The sequence below is a fragment of the Mastomys coucha genome, unplaced genomic scaffold (genome assembly GCF_008632895.1).
Source record: "Mastomys coucha isolate ucsf_1 unplaced genomic scaffold, UCSF_Mcou_1 pScaffold21, whole genome shotgun sequence".
Classification (NCBI taxonomy): domain Eukaryota; kingdom Metazoa; phylum Chordata; class Mammalia; order Rodentia; family Muridae; genus Mastomys; species Mastomys coucha.
In genome coordinates, this window is record NW_022196904.1 from 104,566,366 (window position 1) to 104,588,687 (window position 22,322).

Consider the following 22,322-nt stretch of genomic DNA (forward strand, 5'->3'; position numbering starts at 1 on the left):
AAAAAAAAAAAAAAAAAAAAAAAAAGCTGTTTAGAATAATAATAAAAGTCATGTGATCTCTGAAAATTCACTTTCTAAGTGTTTTGTCTCTTTTATAAGACTATATTTCATTTTTAAATGTACCATCTCCTAAAAACATACACCTGATATCACTTTCTTGTGCTTCCCATATACCCCTACGGAAATTAAAAGTCAAACTATTAGAAACACTCGCCACAGTTATCTGCTTCAGATACAATCTGCTTAAAGTTTCTTGGAAGTTAAGTGTCTATGACCAAAGATGAAAGTATATTTTAATTAGTCATTTAGTTTTTAGGCTGTTTCTCAACTCTCTGGACTATTGAAAGTATGAATGAATAAACTGATGGAAGGATGAGTGGATGGACAGATGGATGGATGGGTGGATGGGTGGGTGGGCGAGTGGGTAGATGGATGAGTGGACGAGTAGATGGATGGGAGAGTGGATGGATGGTTAGATAGATTGGCAGATGGAAAGACAGCCAATCTAAACAACCTAGAATTAAGATTTAGGTATGTAATCTATATTAGTATGTAAAGGTCAACATTTCTCAATTCTTACTACTCACTACAATTATACACAAATTTTTAGCTCTGCCCATATTATGACTGGAGCCTAACTAATTAAATAATTATATCAGGATATTTCACATGGGTATTAGATCCCAGTACTTATTAAAGTCTTCCATGTAATGACAAGGTACAAATAAGGTTGAGGCTCATAAACATGCAACTTTGTCAATCAATGCTAATTTTCATCAACCAAAAAAAATGTTTTAAAAAAAGTTTTTAACATGAAGAAAGGTTATTGACCCTCAGGATAGACACAAACTACTTTAAAGTCCCCAGAAAGTAATGCAGACTAGAAAGTTTATTGCAAATACCAGAAGGATTCTCAACCATAGATATACCTCAAACTACATTACAAAAGATTCCAGTCCATTCTTTTCACCTCTTAGTTGAAGCAAACTCAGTCCATGGCAATTGCTCAACCTTTTCCATTTACTAATAAAGAATGTGTAGTGTCATGGCATGACCTTGTACATCTATACCCCAGCAGTCAAGAGGTAGAGGCAGGCTGAGTACTTAGAATTCAAATGTAAGAGTGATCAAGGTCTTTTATTTTACAGACCAGTAAAATTGAATGAATGAATGAATGAATGAATGAATGAATGAATTCAAAAGCAGAGACCTATATGTAGTTCATAGCGTTTATCAAATAAAACTACTAGAAAAGGAAGCAGGTAACCTCTATGATGACTATTGCTCCCCAAAAAGAAAGGACATTTTCAATTCCTAAAAGATGAAATGTAAGGATTGTTGCTTTTAAGTTTGGCTCTGTGATCAACGTGTGTAACCATCTTCTTCCGTGGTTACGAGTGAGGACCTTGGGGTAGCCTAGCTTATGTAGTGGAGGAGGACATGTACCACCAACCATCTTCTTCCGTGGTTACGAGTGAGGACCTTGGGGTAGCCTAGCTTATGTAGTGGAGGAAGACATGTACCACCTCTTCCTGTAGTGCTTTCTCAAGAGTTTTCCCAAACTCCATCAACAGCAGCTTTCAGATTGATCCAAATGCAGGTGTTCAACCACTACTTGATTAAAGCTTTTATTTTTACTAAAGTTGTTTTTCTCTCTCAAATACATTTATTTCATAGAAAACATTGTGTCACTACCTACAAAAAAAAAAAACAAAAAACAAAAATGGTTCATCAGTAGAAAATAACCAGAACCTTGAAAAATAGTAGGTTTACAATGAGGTACCTGCAGGGCTACCTTAGGGCTGCTCCCAGAAGACATGGGTTATTAAAAGAAAACTCACTGCCAGGCATGAGATATCTCCTTAGGAGTTATTAGTCAGGGCAAGTCCCCAGGCACCCAAAACAACACAGCTTATCATTCTTGGTTGCCCACCATAACTAAACAGTGGGCTCCTAGCGCTGAAGACAGCACACAGCTTAGTTACAGAAGGCAGAGAAATGTATATTGAAATGAGTAGAAAACTATGTCCCTGCTGGCTAGCTTCCATAGTTCCACTGTGCAGGCTCTTGGAAAAGCCACCAATGATCTGACCTAGCACTGGACCCTGCATGCTACAGTAGTGACCTGCCAGGCAAGATGTATTGACAGAGAAATGGTGGCATGACTGTTATGGGGTAATAAACTTCTTTCTGATTGATTCTGAGGCTGTTATTATAAACTTGGTCAAAAATCCTTGACAAGGAAGGTCACTCAACCTAGTGAGGGAATGTATCAGACTTTTGTTACATTGGTCATGTTGTCAAAATGTCTTCTAAGTATTAATTTATATCCATATATTTTTGCTGCTCTCAACTGTGATCAGAGAAGCTTCTTTTTACAGTGAGAAGTTTATCATAACCAATGTATTGAATATTGGAGAACAAGTGCTCAGATTAAACAAAGTATTTTAAAAGGAAAAGTAAGAATTTATCCTAGAAGAAAGTAAATAGGTAAATAACCTGAGGCCACATGTGGTGGTCCACATTCTTAACGGTAGCACTTGGAAGTTGAGTCAGAAGAATCACTGCAAGTTCAAGGCCAGAGTGGGCAATGTGCTGAAACATTATCTCAAGAGGAGACAGTGATGAAAAATATACAGATTCCATTCTTGTCATATTAGAAACCCCTCTCTGACACACACACATGAAAGAGGCAGGGGGAGGAAGGAATGAGATTCACTAATGACTTATACAAAATTGAACCTTCAATGCAAAGAAGACCACGAAACCAACAGAGTTGCTTTCTCCTTATAAGACTGAGTCACTGCCATGTTATGTCACTTGCTGATACCACCAAGATCATCTTACCCACTGGGCAGCTTCATTCCCTGCCTAGGAGAAGAGAAGATTCGAAAGTCTAGAAACCACTTTAATCCCAAGCAAGGAACAAACTCTCAGGCTTCCATGAATTTTCAGAATCTCTGATTTAGGAAGCTGGGGATCAGATCTGAGAAATGAAGAGGTCTGAGAAGCTGGGGACTGTAAAGAGTACCAGAGCAGAAGAGGGGAGGTTCACACACAGGAAAAACCACAGACTTACAATCTCTAGTTTCCCTTTGCCTAGCATCTTTCCATAAGGCCATGTTAGGAAAGCAGAAAACGAGGGGATTAAGTATTCAGAGTATTGTATGGGATCTTGTCTACACTTTTCATATTTCTAGACCCATTCCAAACTAAGCAATCTAGAGTGATTAATGTGTAGTTTTAAACCACGGTAAGGGTTTGTCATTTTAGCTTTTATGGCCCTTGCAATTCATAAATTACAGCAGCTTTACCTATTCTTTATAATCTAGAAACTTCATTATTAAAATGTTTGAAGCAGGCTATACAGCATCTATCATTACTTTAAAAGTTAATTATATTACAGAAAAGAAATAATTAGATTTGCATTTTTATCTTGGTTTTAAACTTCGAAAGAAGATCACCACAGCTTGCCTGTGGGCAACTGAAAACAGAATGCATTGGAGAACTAGAGAGGAGAGCGGGTCTGTTTTTCTTGGCTAATTCATGATTGAAGATAGAATTACAAGATATTTTAAGGGCTTGCTGAAGCTGGGGGCTAATCCTAGACTTCTAAGCTTTGTTTATTTCATTGCATGGCAAGAGACTACCAGACACATGTACAATGCCAATAGAAGTATCAAATTGCTTTCGATGGATTTATTTGCTTCTTTCTGAGGCGTATGGAAGGATATCCATTACCTGATCGATACTACACAGCACCAGACTATTTGCTAGAGCCAAAACAGGAGCAGTGTAATTGCCTTTTGTTTCTCAACCCTAAATACAGTTAGAAAATAGATGCAACCTAAGCTGGTCTGTCTGAGAGTGAAAGCCAGCTCTTGACTGTGCTCTGCTCTAGCCATCTTGGAAAGACAATAAATGGAAGGTCCAGCTCTTAAAATTAGAGGTCAATTAGATACTTAATGATAAAACATATCTTCAAATATATATCTATTATTTTATGCTAGCAAAAAAATTAATTAACCAGGTCAAACAGGCCATGAAGGCTAATGTACAAAGTAATTATTTCTGATCTTTAGACAACTACTTCACATAAAAAGGTAGTCCTTTATTCTGCTCAGCAGACACCTGAAATGTCTGTAGTTAATCATCCTGAAGGGAGCCATAGGCAAAGCTTATCTGAAAAACAGAGGGTGTCAGAAGACTCCTGTTTGATTGCTTAAGGTGATTGTTTTCTTGCTTGGAGTATTTGTGTATCTCTGTATCAAATGGCAGGAAGGAGAATATACATTTATTGGTGTTCTACCACACAAGTAATGCAGACACACATGGCATATGCCAACAGCACATAAGGACATACCATAAACAAAAGAGAAAAATACTACATACGAAAATATTCATATACTCTTAAGAGTAAATCTTCCAAGAAACAAAACAGAAAAACAATTTGGGGAAAAGGTTAATAACTAGCATGTTCTCTAGCAGTTAAAGGAGAGTGCTTTCTGCAAGACAGTGGCTCTGGAAAGAAGTACAATGCCACTTGCTTCTGGACTCCTACAGATTGCGCTTCCAATCTAACATGTGTCTGAAGTGACAGAGAAGGGCGAGGAATGCTGGATATTAATCACAAAATTGCTAATAATTCCAAGACGAGTCAGGCAGTGGTGGCACACACCTTTAATCCCAGCACTTGGGATGCATAAGCAGGCGGATTTTTGAGTTCTAGACCAGCCTGGTCTACAGAGTGAGTTCCAGGATAGCCAAGGCTACACAGAGAAACCCTGTCTCGAAAAAAAAAAAAGATGAGTATTCATGAACTGACATCAGCCCTTGTCCAGAAAGCCAAGTGCCTGAGGAAACCCCTTGCAGCCATTTCCTCCAGAAAAGTCTGTTTTTTAGTCAGTCTTAAAGACAGACCACTTGAATAGTTCTAAACCCTGGTCTGAAAAGACCTGGATCACTAGATAACTCCATTTCTGGAAAAGTAAAATTTTTTCACAAAGATATCTTAATGAGCTGGATTCTTTTACAAAGACTAAGTTGCAGCCCTAAGATGCCATCATTAAATGTATTCCCAATGACAGGTTATAGGTGTCAATATGGTATATTGTATCCATAAAGAATGTTTTTTTCTGATTCAAACCTATAATTTGGTCAAATGAAAGTAGATAAAGGAAAATATAAAAGAACAAGATCTAGATTTATAAAGTCTTTTCATCTAACATAGCCTTATCTTGACTAATTGATTAAAATGTTATAAAAACTATTAAATACATTTTTTGAAGAGGGTTCTGTATGTCAGTTCACGTAACTCATGAATTAAATGCTTCAGAACACTGGCTGAGGCACCTCAGTGCAGCTGGTAGGGAAAGTTGGATAAAATGACTGAAGCCACTACCTTCCTTTGGAATTACAGAATTAAGAAGCAACTTTGCTGAGCAGGAAGACCCACATTCTATGACCTCATTGTATATATCCCACGGTCTTGCTGTCTAGAAATATCGTTCATGCCTGTCTTTATGGAGGAGGTCCACTTACTATGTAACAACCTTGAGGAATAACCATTTCCCAAAGCACAAACAGGGATTTGAGTACAGCAGGCAAACAGCATCTGCTAATATTAAACTATGTTGATAATCCTTTAAATCAGAATCCTGGTTTATTTAATGGTTATGCATTAGCTCACCAGAACCATTTTTAAAAAAACATCACAAAATCACTAATCATATTTTTCAATTCCACTTACAGAGTCTTAGAGATCCTCTTTCAAAATGTAGTTAGGATCCCCAAAGGCAAAATTATGTAAAAAAAAAAATGTGTTCAAAGAGGAAAAAATATATAAAGGAAAAATTCTCTCAATTGCACATATAGGTTCTGAATGATTGTGCATAAGATTCTCATCAGGACCTTTACAATACCATCTCAGTCACATCTTTTCCTAATTTCAATGAAAGATCTTGGTTTTCATTCTGGGCAAATCATTGAGGTTTTCATTTGTTGCTTTTATAATAGATCCAGATGTGTTTGTATGCAGTTGTTAGGAGAGTGTAGACACTTTCTCCTCTCTTCTAAAGCTTGTCAATTGAAAAGTAAATCAGCATAGTGAACTAGAGTAACACCTTGACTATAGCTACTTAATAACGGACCGCTGATTATGAAGGCAATTCTTGCTGAACATGTGTGCTAACATGTTCTAGGACTGTGAGAAGGGTACAAGTGTTATACTTTTTCAAATTGTCTTTGCAGTCATTGGGAACTTTAAGAAAAGCATTAATCTGGCCTTTAATCCCAGAGATAGGAAGGCAGAACAAGCAGACTTCTCTGGGTTCAAGGCCAATCTGATCTACACGCAGAGACCTTGTCTCAGAAAAAAAAAAATAAGAGACTAAATTTAATTTTTAATCATCTTTGTGTTTAAAAAAAAAATTGTTAAAACAGCCTTTATTCTCGCATCTCCCCCCTAAAAGTTCATTCAAATCAACCCAACTATAATCTTTCTTATAAATTAGACTATGTTTATGGCTGGTGAGAAAATATCTTTACAAATACAGATAATTCGTGTACTCTCCCAAAGAACAGATTGAAAAGTTGAATATCAAAACTATGCCTTGTAAGAGTCAGAGATAAATAAGTTTAGTGCAAGAGTGTTTTCAGCATTTGAAAACGCTTAGAGAGAATGATCTCTCCTGATAAGTGCTGACAAGATGGGTCAGGTCCTAGGACAGAAGGAACAGCAGGCACAAACCTAACCACTCTCTCACTCTAAAAAAGCACAGAATCTTGTTAGAAAGAAACTTAAATCCCTAAAGTAAATCTAACAGTGGCAGCATTAAATTAAAAAATAAATAAACAAACAATGAAAAGGAAAGTGTGCCCAATAATTAGGCGGTTAAAATTCTATTAGCAAACTTGAAAGAAGAGAAGCTTATCTTTCTCTCCCTGTGTCTCTGTCTCTGTCTTTCTCTGAGTGTGTGTATGTGTATGAGTGTGTGTGTGTGTGTGTGTGTGTGTGTGTGTGTGTACATGCATGTGCCACAGGGTACCCATGGGAAAGGCTGCATACCATGCATGTACATACCTGTGAAAATGAGAAATAAACCTTGCATGCTATTTCTCATGTGTCTTATTTTATTAAGACAGAGTCTCTTGTCAGCTTGGAGCTTACCACTGAGGCTAGTCTGGTTAGCCAGCAAGCCCCAGAAATGCATCTAGCTCTGTTTTCCCAGTACTGGGTTCTAGGGTGGAACTCAGGCCTTCATGGTATGTGGCAAGCAAGCATTTTACCAACTGAGCAATCTCTCAAGGCCCATCTCTACTTTCTCAAACTGAATATTCAAGTTAATATCTTAAGATTGTGTTCCACAGTTACTTAAAGCATGTCAATTTCATGTTACAATGATAAAATCATATGTAATCAGTAGCTATAATATTTCATAAAATTCTATGAACTAACTGCTATGTATCTGAGGTTTTCAGTAGCAGGGGAAGGTATCAATCAAGACAGTCCATTGACATAAATAACATTGGCTGAAGAGCAGACTATATTAGAAATATATAAACACATACCCTTATTAGAGTGTCCACATAGAGAACTAACTGATCATGTTATTTGACACCCCTGAGTTCTTGGAAAAGGAGCCAGAGAAACATAAGAAACCACAGACTATAGATCCAACCCCAGGAGAAGGAAATACACTGGAAACTTTAATGAGGGCAGTCAAGTGGACACCTGGATAGCTATGCAATTAAGGACCTCAGCATGAGACATGAAAGAGGAGATATCATAAAGAGAAATTATTCTCAGAATTAACTGTAAAATCTGACCATCAAAAATGCAAAAGGCATTCCATCTTGATTTTGAAATGTAGGTTTGAATACAAAATCAGAACACAACCAGAAAACACATTCCAGCTCAGTCCTCCCCATGAAGTTGCTGCAAAACAAAAAGCTAAATTGAGGAGAGGCACCTCTTTAGACACCGTGGGATTGTCAGTGTAGTCACAGTGTCCAGCACAGTAAGAAAGGTTAACAAAATGAAGCAAAGGTCTAAGTTAAAACCACTAGCATTCTTCAGTATGGTAGAGCATTAGAAGAAGCTATGAGTTTATGCTGTTGGTGCTTTTGGAAGTACAAGAAGGCAGGGCTCATAATGCTTAGAAGATACGAGCTCAATTATGATGGTGGAGATCTCAACAGGTTAGAAAATATCCACAACGAACAAGAGAAAGATTACCGTTGCTGGCTAAGCATAGCTCCGGAACCAGTGTTCAGAATGTTAATCTAGACAACCAGTGCTTTTATCCCAGCACTTTCTAGAATTCATACTCCCTATCTATTTGAAACAGCTATTAGTTGAGTTAATCAAGTGTCTAAAGGAGCAACATAAATCAGATTGTCACCTTCCCTTTGTAGACCTGTAATGAACTGCACATTTTCATACTGCTGCTAGAAAAATGAATACGTAAATAAATAAATAAACAACTTCTCTAAAGTAGGTTACAATTATTCAGAGCCATTTTTCTTGCTGTCTAAATTGTAAGCTCCTTGAAGACAGGCCACTGTTCACTGCTATGTCTACTTTCCCCTGTATCCAAATATAGTGCCCTTAGTATTTGCTAAGAAAGAAATTAATTAGCAGGCTTATCCCAGATTCTTCTCAGAATTGACCCAATCAGTTCTTCCTAATGAGTAAATAAAAGTAATCTTCTTTCTGCAGCCCTATTACATAATAAAACACAAAGCAGAAAGTGGCTTTTAGCAATGAAAATAGCATCTGCATGCTGCCTTGGAAACTGTGAGGTTTCAGTCTGGTGGCATCAGGGCAAACAGAAGAAGGCAGGACTGAGGAGAGTGGACAGGTGTACTCTGCTCACACATCACACCAGTGAAGGATGCTGTGACTACCACCTGGCTGTCCTCTTGGACCACAACTGTGTACAGCATCGTCCTTGAATAACAGCCACACTGGCACTGTTGATAAGATGGTCATTTACAACACTTTAAGTTCCATTTTGAAGGAAGAGTGCATCTACAGATAGTCAGATGAGGGTAATAAAACACACTGACCTGGATCTGTTGCTGCAGGAGATTAATCTTGTGCTGCTGCTGTAGAAGTTGTTGCTGTTGTCTTGCGATCTGTCAGAAATAAAGTTCCATTAGGTTAAAATGAAACGCTTGCACCTTTGCCATTACCTCTTCGTCTCTCCTGCTACTCCCTGATGCTTTACTGCACCTCAGTGTGAAAGACTCCCTTTGGAAGGACACCATGGGACCAGAGAGGACAGGAGGAGAACCTGAGCTAATGGGGTGCCTCTGCTTTACCCAGAGGTGCAAACGACAGCCTTGTGCCCTAGCTGAGAGCTAGCTCCTCAGTCTGCACCGAGTTTCTGGAGACCACAGACTTTGGAAACTAGATCCTTGCAGAATAAAACAGAAAAATTCTGGCCACATTTGTCTAACGAGGAGAGTCTGGCTATAAAAAGTAAAATCTGCAAGTAAAAGGCTTCCTAATGTGCCACAGGTCTATTTCTGTCATTCAGCCCTGGCAGACTTGTAAGTATTATCAAAAGGACATAGTAAACAGTGAAAAAAGCCTTAGCTTTTTGGATGATGCTCTGTGCTCTACAAAGCATTTTTAAGACAGACTGTGCTGTAATTTCAATTTACCCTTTGGGGTGACACACTTGTTCCCAGTACAGGATTTGCATACAGGTGTTCTATTCCCTTTCTTTGCACAGCAATCAAACTCAGCATCTCAGGAGGTTATCTGAGCTACAAAAAGAAATACTAGTCATAAAATACAAACCCTAGCAGAATCTGCCCCTGAGTAATGCAAAAACCTTTCCTAAAATGGTGGAGCTTGCTGCCTAACTAGATGGGAGTGAGTGTTCAGCTGCTCTCTGCGCTGCTCACTGCCCACCTCACAGTTGACTGCAGCCTCAGCTCTAAAGGGGCTTCTTTCAGAGTATGCACTGCAAAGCAGGGAGGCACGGGGAACTTGAGAGCTCCCAGGAGGACCTAGTTTCATAGTGTGTTGTGCTCAAGAACTTCTTTCTACCTACATAACCCAGGATTCTAAGATGAGCTACAAGGCGTGAAACTGAGTGCCAATGACTCCAGTCTCTACTATGTCCATCTTCTGTCTTCCTATCACCCTCCCTCACCTAGAACAGGAGAAATACCCAATCATGTCACCCAGCATAGATGGGCAATAGTGGGACACTTCCTGGTGCTGCTCCATTGTTTCTAAAGACAACTGGCTCGTACTGGAAGCATAATGCTAGGGTCTTTAAGCGACCCCGGTTTGAGAACTGGGATTATGTTTTCCCAGAGTTTAGAGTCCATAGAAAAACAGAATTTAATCAGGTTAGGACATCCTGCTCTGGCTTGTTGCTACTCAAATCAGAAACGGACCACTCACTTTGCAGCTCTAGGTATGGACGCTGGAACCTTTGAATATTTATTTCCCTTTAGCAACCTGGTGAAACACCACTAGGCATCTAATATTGATGGTCCCTCGTAAATGATAAAGTGCTGCCTAGAAATGCATCAGAAACACCACAGCGCAATTACCATCATCCACTCTACACACATGGGTTTGACACAGTGAAGTATGGTACATAAGCACCATGTGGCTCAAACTCCGAATTTTATTTGCCAATCGGTTGAGCTACATGCTCGCTTCATTGAGCATGACAACCTAGTTTTAAGTGTCATTTAATTTTCATTTTGAAATATAATTACAAAGTGTTCACTGTAAGATATCACTCGTCTGCAAATGTGTCAAGATTAATTTGTGCTAGCTTATTCACAAGTGTCAATAGTTAATTACTGTGTCATCTCTGGATGGCTAAATGACATTCTAACTTCTGATTTTTTACAGTGTTCCTTTATGTTATTTTCCATTAGGGGCTGAGTCCATATTCCTACATGTGGGCAAATACTCAAGCATATAAAATACCAGACGTCACAACTCATTAAAATCAACAGAGCATATACTGCTCTATATATCCCTGTAAAATACATTTAACTGAAAAGATAATTCCAGTAATAATGTCAGCTTTCTAAAAACTGCACATTAATTTGGGTCTGTCTGATCTAGGACGTGAGAGACTGTGCTATAGGATCATTGTTATATTAATGCACTCTGGGAGACAAGAAAATCATTTGTAAAAGTGGTTCATTTTCTAACAGACATACATTTAAACTCTAATATTTTTTCTTCGTTCTCATTTCTGAGTCAATCAAGTCCAGTTCTTTGAGCAGCCACGTACTAATTTGTTCAATGCCTTGCCTCGCGCACACTATCGAGACTGTAACTCACTAGCCACACCAACAGTGCTTTCACCTGGATAAGGGATGGGATATTAATAATTATCTTGGAAAGTAAACATAAGCCAGGCAGGGCTATTTGGGGGAGGAATGAGCACTTAATTAGAGGAAAGAAAAATCACTGGACCAGTGAGCTGCAAAGCCCCAAAGTTTTTCTAGAAGAGAATCCCTTCTTCTCTAGAGGGGACAGTAAGGCCCCAGTTAACATGAGTATTCTCCGGGTGACTCTGTAGATGACTATAAGTAATTCAAATCATACCTTCCAAAAGCTCTGCTGCCTAGGATGTATTTCTTTGCTCCCTTGAAGACTCTAAATTACTAGAAGCTTCCCTCCTCTCTTCCTCTTCCTCTCCCTCCCTCACTCTCTCTTTCTCCCTTTTCATTCTTTCCTTTTTCTTCTTTTGAATTTCCATGCTTTTCTTTTCTGAAGAAAGCCTCCAACAAATAGACCAATCACTGTGATTGCTTGCTGAGCTTGGCGCCCACCCCCACATCTCCAGTTCCCTGGCTCCTTGCAAGCCTCACCTGCTCTTGTTGTTGGCGAGCAAGGTCCATTTGCTGCCGCTGTTTCTCGATCTGCGATGCTGCCAGCTTTTTCTGTTCATCATGCGCTGCCAGGAGCTGCTCCCGCAAGCTGATCAGCTGGGTAATCATGGTGGAGAGTTGCCGTTCTTTCTCTGCAAGGCTCTCAGGTGTACCTAAAATGGAAACGAAAGGAAATCTCACAAGTTTGAGGAATGTCTTGCAGGAATCAGAGAAAGAGGGACCCAATCTAGAAGGAGACCCCCTTAGACAAGAGTCTGGGATTGTGACTATTAGTCCTTTAAGTGCATTGTGCTGTGACGTGGTTAGTGCTTTCCATGCCCAGAACTGTGCTGTCACCTAGAATCCCTTCCCCCTCTCTAAAACCAAACCAAAGCAGACTAACCTACCATCTAACTCCTTTTCAAGACATACCCATCCTTTGAGTAAACCAAGAAACCTAAGGTATTTAATGGTGGCTGTGGAAGGGAGAGATATTTTCTTCAGTGGTGTAGCTACAAGTAAGGAGCCCCAGCTCCTGTAAATGACCCTTTACCTGTGTCCCTGTAAGTAACCCTAGTTAAACTCATTGGGTTACCCAAAACTAAAGAATGAAAACAAAGACAGGAAAGCACATGGGGTGGGGATGGGGGGACAAGTTCAGAAGAGGAAGGAGATGGACAAGAGTGGGAAGAAGACAGCCGATGTAATACACTATATACCAAAAATGTTGTCACAAACATACTATTATGTAAAACTAATATATGCTAATAAAAAACTTTAAAAAAGAAACCAAAGTTCTATAGTTCTGACCAAAGTGCAGAAACTTTCAATATTTTAATATTCTATAAGTACCCTTTCTTTGGTGGCATTATCAATAGCAAGGAAACAGTCTGTGCTTACAAAGCACTATTTAAGGAATTTCCTAGTTGTGGTCCTCATAGGCTTTCTATTGTCAAAGGTCTGTCTGAAGTTCAGAGGTAGGAAAGAGGTCAATCTCTTGGCCACGGAACAAGTTATCCCAAGAGAATTAAAACTGCCTTAGGTAAGAAAGTATTAAGAAGGTGGTGGTTGCCGGGCGGTGGTGGCGCACGCCTTTAATCCCAGCACTTGGGAGGCAGAGGCAGGTGGATTTCTGAGTTCGAGGCCAGCCTGTTCTACAGAGTGAGTTCCAGGACAGCTAGAGCTATACAGAGAAACCCTGTCTCGAAAAACCAAAAAAAAAAAAAAAAAAAAAAAGGTGGTGGTGGTGGTGGTGGTGGTGGTGGTGTTTTGGTTTTGTGCTAGCAATCAAGCTAAGGTTTCCAGATTTATCCTCAAAGGCAACAATGTTGCTTGGGAGTCGGGGGACTCCCTCACCCTTTGTTATTTGTCACTCCTCAAAGGGAGAAAACAGGCTCAGAGGCTGGAAAGGCCTTGCATAAGGATGTGCAGCTTAATGAACGCAAAGACGCAGAGCACTTACGGTATGCACTAATGGCACTGCACAGTCTTTCATGGGCAAATTGCACAGCTCTCTTAAGTAAAGGGGACAGAATCCTTTTGTGAATCTAAATTAGAGCATTTTACCACAGTGTTAGATAAGGATTTCAGCCACTGTATTGGAGCCTCACTGGTTTCATTATAAAGAAGAGACCTATGCTTTGAAAGCTTTTCAGGAAGATGCCAGCAGCTGTCAAAGGGGATGAAGAGTGCCGATGTTTGTGAATGTGGAAGGGGAGACTTCCAGTCCTGTGAAGCCTTCCCCTTCATGCCTGCTAGGAAAGCACCAAAACAACCCAAGAAGCTAAAAATATCTTAATTATGTGTGTCCCTATTTTCTGCGTGGACCCCCGGGGAAAAAAAAGGTACCTTCAGAGTATACTGGCTAGCCCTTGCTAGCATAGGATTCCTTCAAGGGAAGACAGATGTTGGCAGAAAGGCAACCCAAGTAGAAAACTTTTGGATTTTAGTAACCAACTCAGGTTTAAAAACAAAACAAACAAACAAACAAACAAAACAGAAAAAGACCTCCCTGACTGACCTGAATGGGTATCTATAATCAAGATTAAAAGACAAGAGTGAGGTACAAGAAAGGAGACACTGATTATGGAAATACACAGCAAATCAGGAGTGGTTCTTAGAAATCATTAAAGAAGAAAAATGGGTTTTTATTTCATCAGTAGGATTTTTAGGTTTGGAAGAGGAGGAGGAAGAGGGCAAGGAAGAGGGGGAGGAGGAAGAGAAGTTGTTTTTGACCCAGAAATATTAAATAAGAAAAATATAAATGTAGGTTGCCAAAGGAAATCCAAAAAAATATGCTTTCATTGTAATATGAAAGGACTGAGAAGATACAGGGAAATCAAGGGGCTCATTTACTTACTGATTTCATTCATTTTTTAAATTCAGTAAATATCTTTTGATGGAAACAATGGTCTAGGTACTATATCAAATAATCATTATATGAATGTAAACTACTACTGAGAAACTGCAGGCACATCAAGCATGTTAGGGGAGTTTGGACCCAAGTTCAAGGAAGGAAACCTAGAAAAGCAACAAATTTAACAAGAAGAACATGCATTAACAAGGTAAAGCGTGGGAATACCTTTTGATAACTACCAGAAAATATGAAACATTACCACTGCAAGGGAACTACAGATAAGGGAAGGATTGTGAGTAGTGGGTGATCAAGAGCTTTCCAGAAGAAAGAAAAAACAATATAGACTTAGGCTCTGCATGTGTATGCTGGGGGTATATGGACTTGGGTGTGCTTCAGAGATTAAGTAAAGGTGATTAAATATGAATAAGGAAAATAAAGGAAAGAAGCTAAAGAGGCAGGAAAATGTCCTTCCACATAGAGCAGGTTTGATGAGCCTTCTCTGCATTCTGAGAATAGTGCACCATTACTAACAGTTTAAGCAAGGAAAGCATTCTGGCTGTGGTGTGGGGAACAGGCTGGGAAGTTCTGAAATCAATAAGAAAAAAGTGTGCACCTTTTATTGCCTATTTTTTGTGTCCTATCTTTAATTTATTGTAATTTTCTTCTTACACTTGACAATAAGAGGTGAGCTAGGGGGCTTGCTGGAAATGTGTGTGCTGCCCTATTCTTGAATAATAAAGCATCCCTCAGAGTGTTTTGGGTAAGGACCAAAGACACAGAGGTTGGATTTATGTTTATATTTTTCATTGAAGATGAAAATTTCCCTCCTCCAGTTTTAAAGCCTTTTCAACAACCTTTCATTTATTTCTCTTCCTCCTCTGCTTGGTAAACAGAGAAGCTGAGGTAGTATGTAAATAGCAGGTTCTTGTTCAAGAAAGAGCCCACAGTGCTATCTATAAATGCTTGGGTGACTCCATTATGTGACATAAGTTTACCGAATAACACCACTTAGATGAATCATTTTACAGAGTATAAAGAGAGTGAAACTGATGAATTGTAAACATTAAGTGTGATTTTAAAACTCTTCCACTGGATTTAGCCATGTTTTTAATGAAAATAAAACAAGGAGATGGTAGTATTTGTAAGTTAAGGTTTTAGGTACTCATATAACATTGTCACTAAAAAGTCACGTTTTTTTCCTTAAACTTAAGTAAAATTTATCCATAGATCAATTGATCCATTGATAAGTGATAGATAATTTATAGTTGATTGATATAATAGACAGATGGATGATAGATAATTGATAGGTGATTGATAGGCATATATGTAGATGGATGGTACATAATAAATAACACATAACTAGACAGATATAGATTGTAGGTGATAGGTAGCTAGATGATAAATGATAGCTAAATAGATCTAAATGATGGGCAATAGGTGATAGTTGGATGACAGATAGATAATTAGCAGATAGTTTGTATAGCTATGAGTCACAACAAATGGTGTTGGGTGACATGTAAAATTCCTTTAGAATGAGAAATCCTATGTGTAGTCATGTATCCATCTCAAGTTCAGATCAGGGAGTAATACATTCAAACAATAGAATAGCTTATATTCTCTAAACGCATAGGTTGGTGGAGGTGACTTTTCTGTTCCATACCCATTATATACATTTGGCACAATTAATTTAAAGATCAGTATCTGAACCTATACTAATAGATTTTTCTGTTTAAATTGATTAAGTATTTACCTACCCTGCTGTAATAAAAATAATATCAAGTGTGAGTCATAGCAATCCAAACAACCTGAGAACCCAGGTTATTTCATTCCCAGACACATTTAGTTGAACTGAGATTCCACCATTACAGAGAAACTAGAATGCTCAAGGTGGCTGAAAGAAGAGGCAGCCAAAGGGGCATACAGGACTCCTAAGTACAATCGGGGAATGCTAGGGAAGGCAGAGGGTTAGAAGATGCTTCTTTAATTATGTGGGGAAAATCTTACCCTAAATCATGTTTTGAGATTTGACCAAATCAACTTAGATTACATATATAAGTAAATAAATAAATAAGATGGGAGCTCGGGATGAACCCCATCTTAGCGGGCCAGCAGAGGTCATCGGTTGCCTAACGTCATCTGTTTCACATCTTTAGACTATCTTAAAACAACTCTCTCAGACACCCTGCCAGAAAATAGCTTCTTGTGCCTCCCACACAAAGCCAGAGGTAGTTTCATAAACCACAGAAAGGGAGCCAGTAAAACAGCTTCTGTACACAACCTTTCTCTAAGTCAGTGCGCCTGCTTTCATTGTGTGTCACACAGGGTGCGCCTGACACTCCACCGTACACTGTATCTATCCTCCAACTGCAGAGACGGAGCTGCCAGCTGCAGCACGGGGTTTCCTTTCTTTCTTTTTTCTTTCTTTCCTTTTTTCTTCCATGGGGTCATCTTTATCCCCAAACCACATCTGTCTTGAGTTTCTCTCAGATTAGTAAGGTGGATCAGTGCTCCCCGGGGCCTGCTCCAGCTGAAGTATTTTAATTTGACTAAACACCTGATTTATTTTATCTCTCCGATGAGAAAGGCAGTTTGTCTTAATAGAGCCTGTCAACCCACAGCCCCATTCACAGCAATTTACAGGCGGCCGGGGACGCGGTGAGAGAAGAGTGCTGCGATTCTGTATTTTACCCTCCTCTGGAAAGCACCTAAAAGCAGCTATTCACTGCTACTGCATGTGGCATTTTAGAACTGAATTAGCTTTTTATTCAAGTAACTACACTTGTTGTGAATAGCTTATCTGTAAAATTGCTACATTCACTACTGATTTTATTAACCTTTGGCTCTATCACAAAATGGTCTTCAGTTAGGAAAGACCTTTAAAATTGACACTTTTTTTTTTTCCTGAGGGGCATTTATTCCAGTGACTTCAGATTTACTGAATTTGATCCATTGAATTCTTTACCAGTTGTAGTTAAAATTTTGAGCCTCAATAGGAAGTCAATAGTGTGTAAATAAGGAAATACTTTTTAAAATGTAAATATAGTGGCAATTTCCCTCATCAAAAGTTTTCAAATACAATCTTTTATTATAACAGTTCAGCCTTTTTAAATTATTATTCTAGCCTTTTTGGTCAGATTCTGAAGAACCTGGAAAAACTAATTTCTTTTTTAACTTTTACAAACTTCTCTTCAGGCTCAACACGAAAGGGAAAAATACAAAATATATAAGAATCTATGTGAAACAGTTAATTTATTTTTTGGTTTAAAATAGAAATCAAAAGTCATATTTAAGATTAATTTAAAGTTCTTTCCCCCACATCATTTCATAAAAGTTAGCACCATAATCTGCCAGCTAATTTTGCCCATACAAAACCCATATAATTACAATTGGTGGCACTAGAAAGAGATCTGGGCACTGGGAGGCGAAGGTGGGCTCCAGGGCAGAGCCATGCAAGGCAGGGTTGAGCACTTTGCGAGTGGACTTGCCTCAGTCCTTTTCAAGTAGCTCCGTGGCCATGACTTGTAGAACACAGGAATCATTATAGAGCGCCCCCTCCGCACTTACCCGCAAAGCTGAACACTACCCTCCTGAGGGCTAAATTTTTAGAAGAAAATGAAGAAATGTGCACAGCAGTCAAGTGGGAGACAGAAGGAAATACTTAAAGAGAACAGGGAGGGGTCAGAGAGAAGGAGAGAGAAAAGGTAAGTGAAAGGCAGATAGATAGAAAACAGACACACACACACACACACACACACAGAGAGATAACATTAAATTAAAAATCTGTGCATTTCTCTGTATGCTTTTCCTTTTCTAATGAAATGAGGGGTTGTGTTGTTAAAGTAATATTTACCAAGTCAAATAAAGCCAAGGGCAAGTGGCAGAACCTAAAGCAAATCTGAGGAGATACAACATAAAACAACAGCTAACCAGCCTGCTTCATCAGATGCCCATGCAAGTTACTTTAACAGACTTGATAGAAAGTCACAATAAAATTACAAGACTCTGTAGCTACAAATGCCTGCTCGGGGTGCGATGGAGAGCAGACAGAGCCACTGGAGTGGAGTTCCAATGAGGACAGACTTTTCCATGTCAGTCCTAGGATTAAAGCACCTAACGTAATTTCAAAGTGACACCAATCCAGGATCTCACCCAACAATCCAGAAAGATTTTAAATTAAGTTGAAAAGAAAAGCTTTTATGAGTCAATTTCCAGGTCAGGTCTAATTGTTTTAAAATGGACATTGTTTAAGAAGAAAGCGAAAAATACAATGCCAATCATAAAAGAAAGCAACATTTGATCTCTCCTGCCCTGGGATAACCTGGTCAAGCTGCTGCCTCTCCTGCTGCAGCCCTGCACACATCAGATGGGCTGTGATGTTGCTACTTCACAAGCCCAGTACATCATTTAGCCCTGGCCTTTTTTGATGGAATCTTCTTTTAAATGTCACAAAATAGGGCATCAAAAAGTCAACAAAAATAAACAGGGTGAGCTAAGGAGACCCACAACACACCAGAAGATTCCTTGATAAAAGTTACTTTGTGATGACTGCCTGAGAAAGGACCCCTGTCCCAAGGTACCAGCAGATAATTGAGCCCTGAATCCAACAGTAATGTAAAAAGCTTTCTACTCTAAGGGCTCCAGTACATCATAAAGATAAAGGATTTCAGAAAAAAATCCAACAACACAAAGCCCTCTATTATCTTATCAGGCTTTGGTTACAACAGCTGAACCAATAAGAGCAAATCCTGAATGACTTTCTTCAAAACAGCAGAACACTGGAATTGCTTTGTTTTCTCCTCAGTCGGCTATTGTCATGGCTCCCATATGCTCCCGTCCACTCCTCAGTAAATAAAAAGTTTAATAAATGCAGCAATTGTGCTCTTAGGAATGACCTCAGGAGCACCACACAGGAAACTGGCCTCATAGATTGAGACAGGCTTCCCTCCCCACACACACACTAAATATATGAGAATTTCCTTTTCAAAATGTAAAGAAATCTAATTGAAATGTCTTTCAAATCTACTAAACAAGAGACAAGAAGACCCGGGTCCTTCCTAAATGAAGAGCAGTCTCCTGTCTCTGCCAGGCACACTCACCTCTCCTTAGCTTCCCTTCTTCCTGGCTGTAAAAGGAAGTGTGTTTCCTGGATCAACTGAGGTCTATTCATGTTGCAGATTCTAACAGAGCAAGAACAATCCATGGAACTCTGCCATCTGGGCTCCCAACCTCACAGCTGGGCACCAGCCCATTGTGCTTTATTATCCAATAATTTTTGGGTCCGGAAATGAAGGCATCCTGACACATCTCTTCTTCAGTAGGAGACGAGCTGCCATGGCAGTACTGCTAGGTGTGTGTGATGGGCAGTAAGGGCTATGTCTCCATAACCCACACATTAAAAATAATAACTCTGCCTTTCAGAAACATGGGAGTCTGCTCCTGTGTGGAGAACAATGAACCATTTTGTTTCAATCACCAAGGTTTGCAGACTTGGCTTCTTTGGACAGTCCATCATATCTAGGGGCAGGAAGGGAGGAGAAAGACAGCTAGCCCTATGAAAGCAGCATTGCCTAAACATCACTTGTGTTACAGTACTAAGTCCATACCCTATACGGGGCACTGTTATTGTTATATCAAGGATGAACAGCTAGATCACTGCAAACCTAAATAACTTGACCAAACCCACAAAGCAGTTGACTGGATTTGAATCCAAGTCCTTTTCTCATTTCTGATCCACACATGTCCAGAGTTAAAGCTACTATCTCTCTGCAGGCTTGAAATATAATCAGGGAATATCTATAAGTGAAAAGCAATGTTATGAGGGACCCACCAGAGTCTACTTCCAGGTAAGTAGGAAAAACAAACAATTGAGCTCTTTTACAGTTTTTATCTTTGTGTTTTTATGTTCACATGAGTACAAATGTCCCCTGAAGGTTTTGGAGCTACAGTTACAAGCAGTTGTGAACCACCCAGAATGGGTGCTAGAAACTAAATCCGGGTCTTCTGCAAGAGCAGTATATATTCTTAACCACTGAGCTGTCTCTCTGGTTCCAGAAACTGGTTTTTAAGGAGAAGAAATATACAGCTACTCTTTAAGGTTGTACTTGCAAAAGAAGTTTAACAGCTGTACTAGGAAATCAAATAGACAAAAAGTTCAGCAATGAACTTTGCCAGGATGTCAATGTGAAAACAGATCCGTCCATTGAGTGACAAGTCTAGAGTTCCTCGGGAAATGAGCAACCGGGCTGGCAGAGAAGGTCTTTTACATACTTCGTTCTGAGGCATACCCTCCTCTCCCCAAACAACATATGGCCTGCTGGGTCCAAGCCCAGATACAGTGACTATGCAGGCCAAGGCATTCTCCAACATTCTCTCACATTCCAGATACAATATTTACAACACCCATGAAAGTCTGAGAACTTCTCAAATATTTGCATGTGTCAAGTGTGCTACTACCCTGGATGCAGTGTTTCTGTAGACTGAGACAAGGGCTGGCCAAGAGGTGGTTACATGGGGAAAGCTCCTTGCAAAGTCTGTGAAACTCCTAGGTAGCACTGAAGTTGTTGGAACAATGTATGTCAGCACAACATACATGTGCACACACACACACACTCCCTGGGTATATTTGTAATTTGCCTGATGTTAAATAGGGACAACTCCTGACCTAGTTCAACCTTGCCCGCCATGCAATAAGAATAAATTCTTGGTAGAGGACTTTCAATTTCATTCTAATTTATGTTTTGTTTCCCTGATTCATAAACATATACATGTGCTTATGTATATAAATATATATTCATATATATATATATGTGACTACACATATATGTCAGTGGCATAGTTATTCCATATTGACATGTGTATGAAAGAGAAAATATGTGTCCTTATGTAACCATATGCGGCTGGTAGTTTCCAGGATTACATGGCTGAGCACCTGACCTGGTAACAAGTCATTCATGCATCCCACCCATTGCAAACTCAGATGCTGAGTCTGTAAAGGCTCATATAGTTACAAAACTTTGCTTTTTCTTCTATTGTTATTTCACAGTTAAATATGGATGGATAAATACATATATTCTTTTCATGATCAGCCTTGACTGATACTATCTCATCATTGTTTTACAGAGACACCTACATTGAGAATGTACCTTTGAAGGTTTTCTTCCTAGATATTCAGAGTTTACATATTCAGAATAAAGGAACTGAAGTATGTCAGAGACAGAAAGACAATTAAACCTGGATCCAGAAGTGACCAGGGGTCTCTAATCACAGGACATTGTTGAACATGCTAAACTACAATATGAAGAAAATATCCAGAATATTCTCTAGCCTTTTCCTATAAAAATTAAATTAAAAGTTAATGTATGTTTGTTCAACTTATAAACAGTAATTTCTTTATATTCTCATAAAACATTCATTCATAGGTACATAGAAAGCCAATTTGAGGTCTTAAAGGGATCATTTATCATGATTATAGATTCCAAAGAGAGCTTGGAAAGAATTTCATAAACTTTTTAACTTTATACATATTCCTGATATTACAATTATCCTTTCAATAAAAATTAAGCAATTTTAACCAACATTTTACACAATGGCAATATCTAAGTGTGCACTACAGAAGCAAGATAAAGGAACTATTTGAAACTCACAGAAAATAGAATACTGCAACTACTGTGGTGGGAAAAACACAACTCCCCAGTGGTGGATATCTCATTCCGAAGAGACAACAATCTGGAAGGTAGTAAGAGTATTTACAGAAGTTGAATTTTAAGTATGGACTTTTCTAAAGATGGCATTTGAGAACATGTAAAACTCAAGTACAGTTGTGGACAGTCACAGACAGAATGGTTCCCAGCCCAAGTTTAAACCTGCTCTGCTGAGCAGATAAGAAGACATCATAGTGCCACACAAATGGATAGGGAGGACAAACAATCATCATCATCTGTTATATACTTCCCACCTGAGTGCCACCTCCTCCTCAGTGGAAACAACTGTGTCACCAGCATCTCTGAGAAAAAGATGCAATGCTACAACGACTAGCACTTCTTGGTTCAGTGAAGTTGAAAGGACCTAGTGACCAATTCTAAATCAGGAGTTCACAAAACGGTCGGAG

At 39.1% G+C, this 22,322-nt stretch overlaps 1 protein-coding gene across 20 annotated transcripts in view; it reads right to left on the reverse strand.

Moving 5' to 3' along the window:
- The window catches only part of Sox6 (SRY-box transcription factor 6), a 618,663-nt gene that overhangs the window by 176,311 nt on the left and 420,030 nt on the right, over window positions 1-22,322 (reverse strand). For all 20 annotated transcript variants that reach the window (XM_031387977.1, XM_031387981.1, XM_031387985.1 and 17 more), the window contains 2 exons: window positions 11,860-12,032; window positions 9,070-9,138 (listed from right to left, as the gene is read on the reverse strand). In XM_031387977.1, coding sequence (XP_031243837.1) covers window positions 9,070-9,138; window positions 11,860-12,032 — 242 coding nt within the window. The remainder of the gene's footprint in view (window positions 1-9,069; window positions 9,139-11,859; window positions 12,033-22,322) is intronic.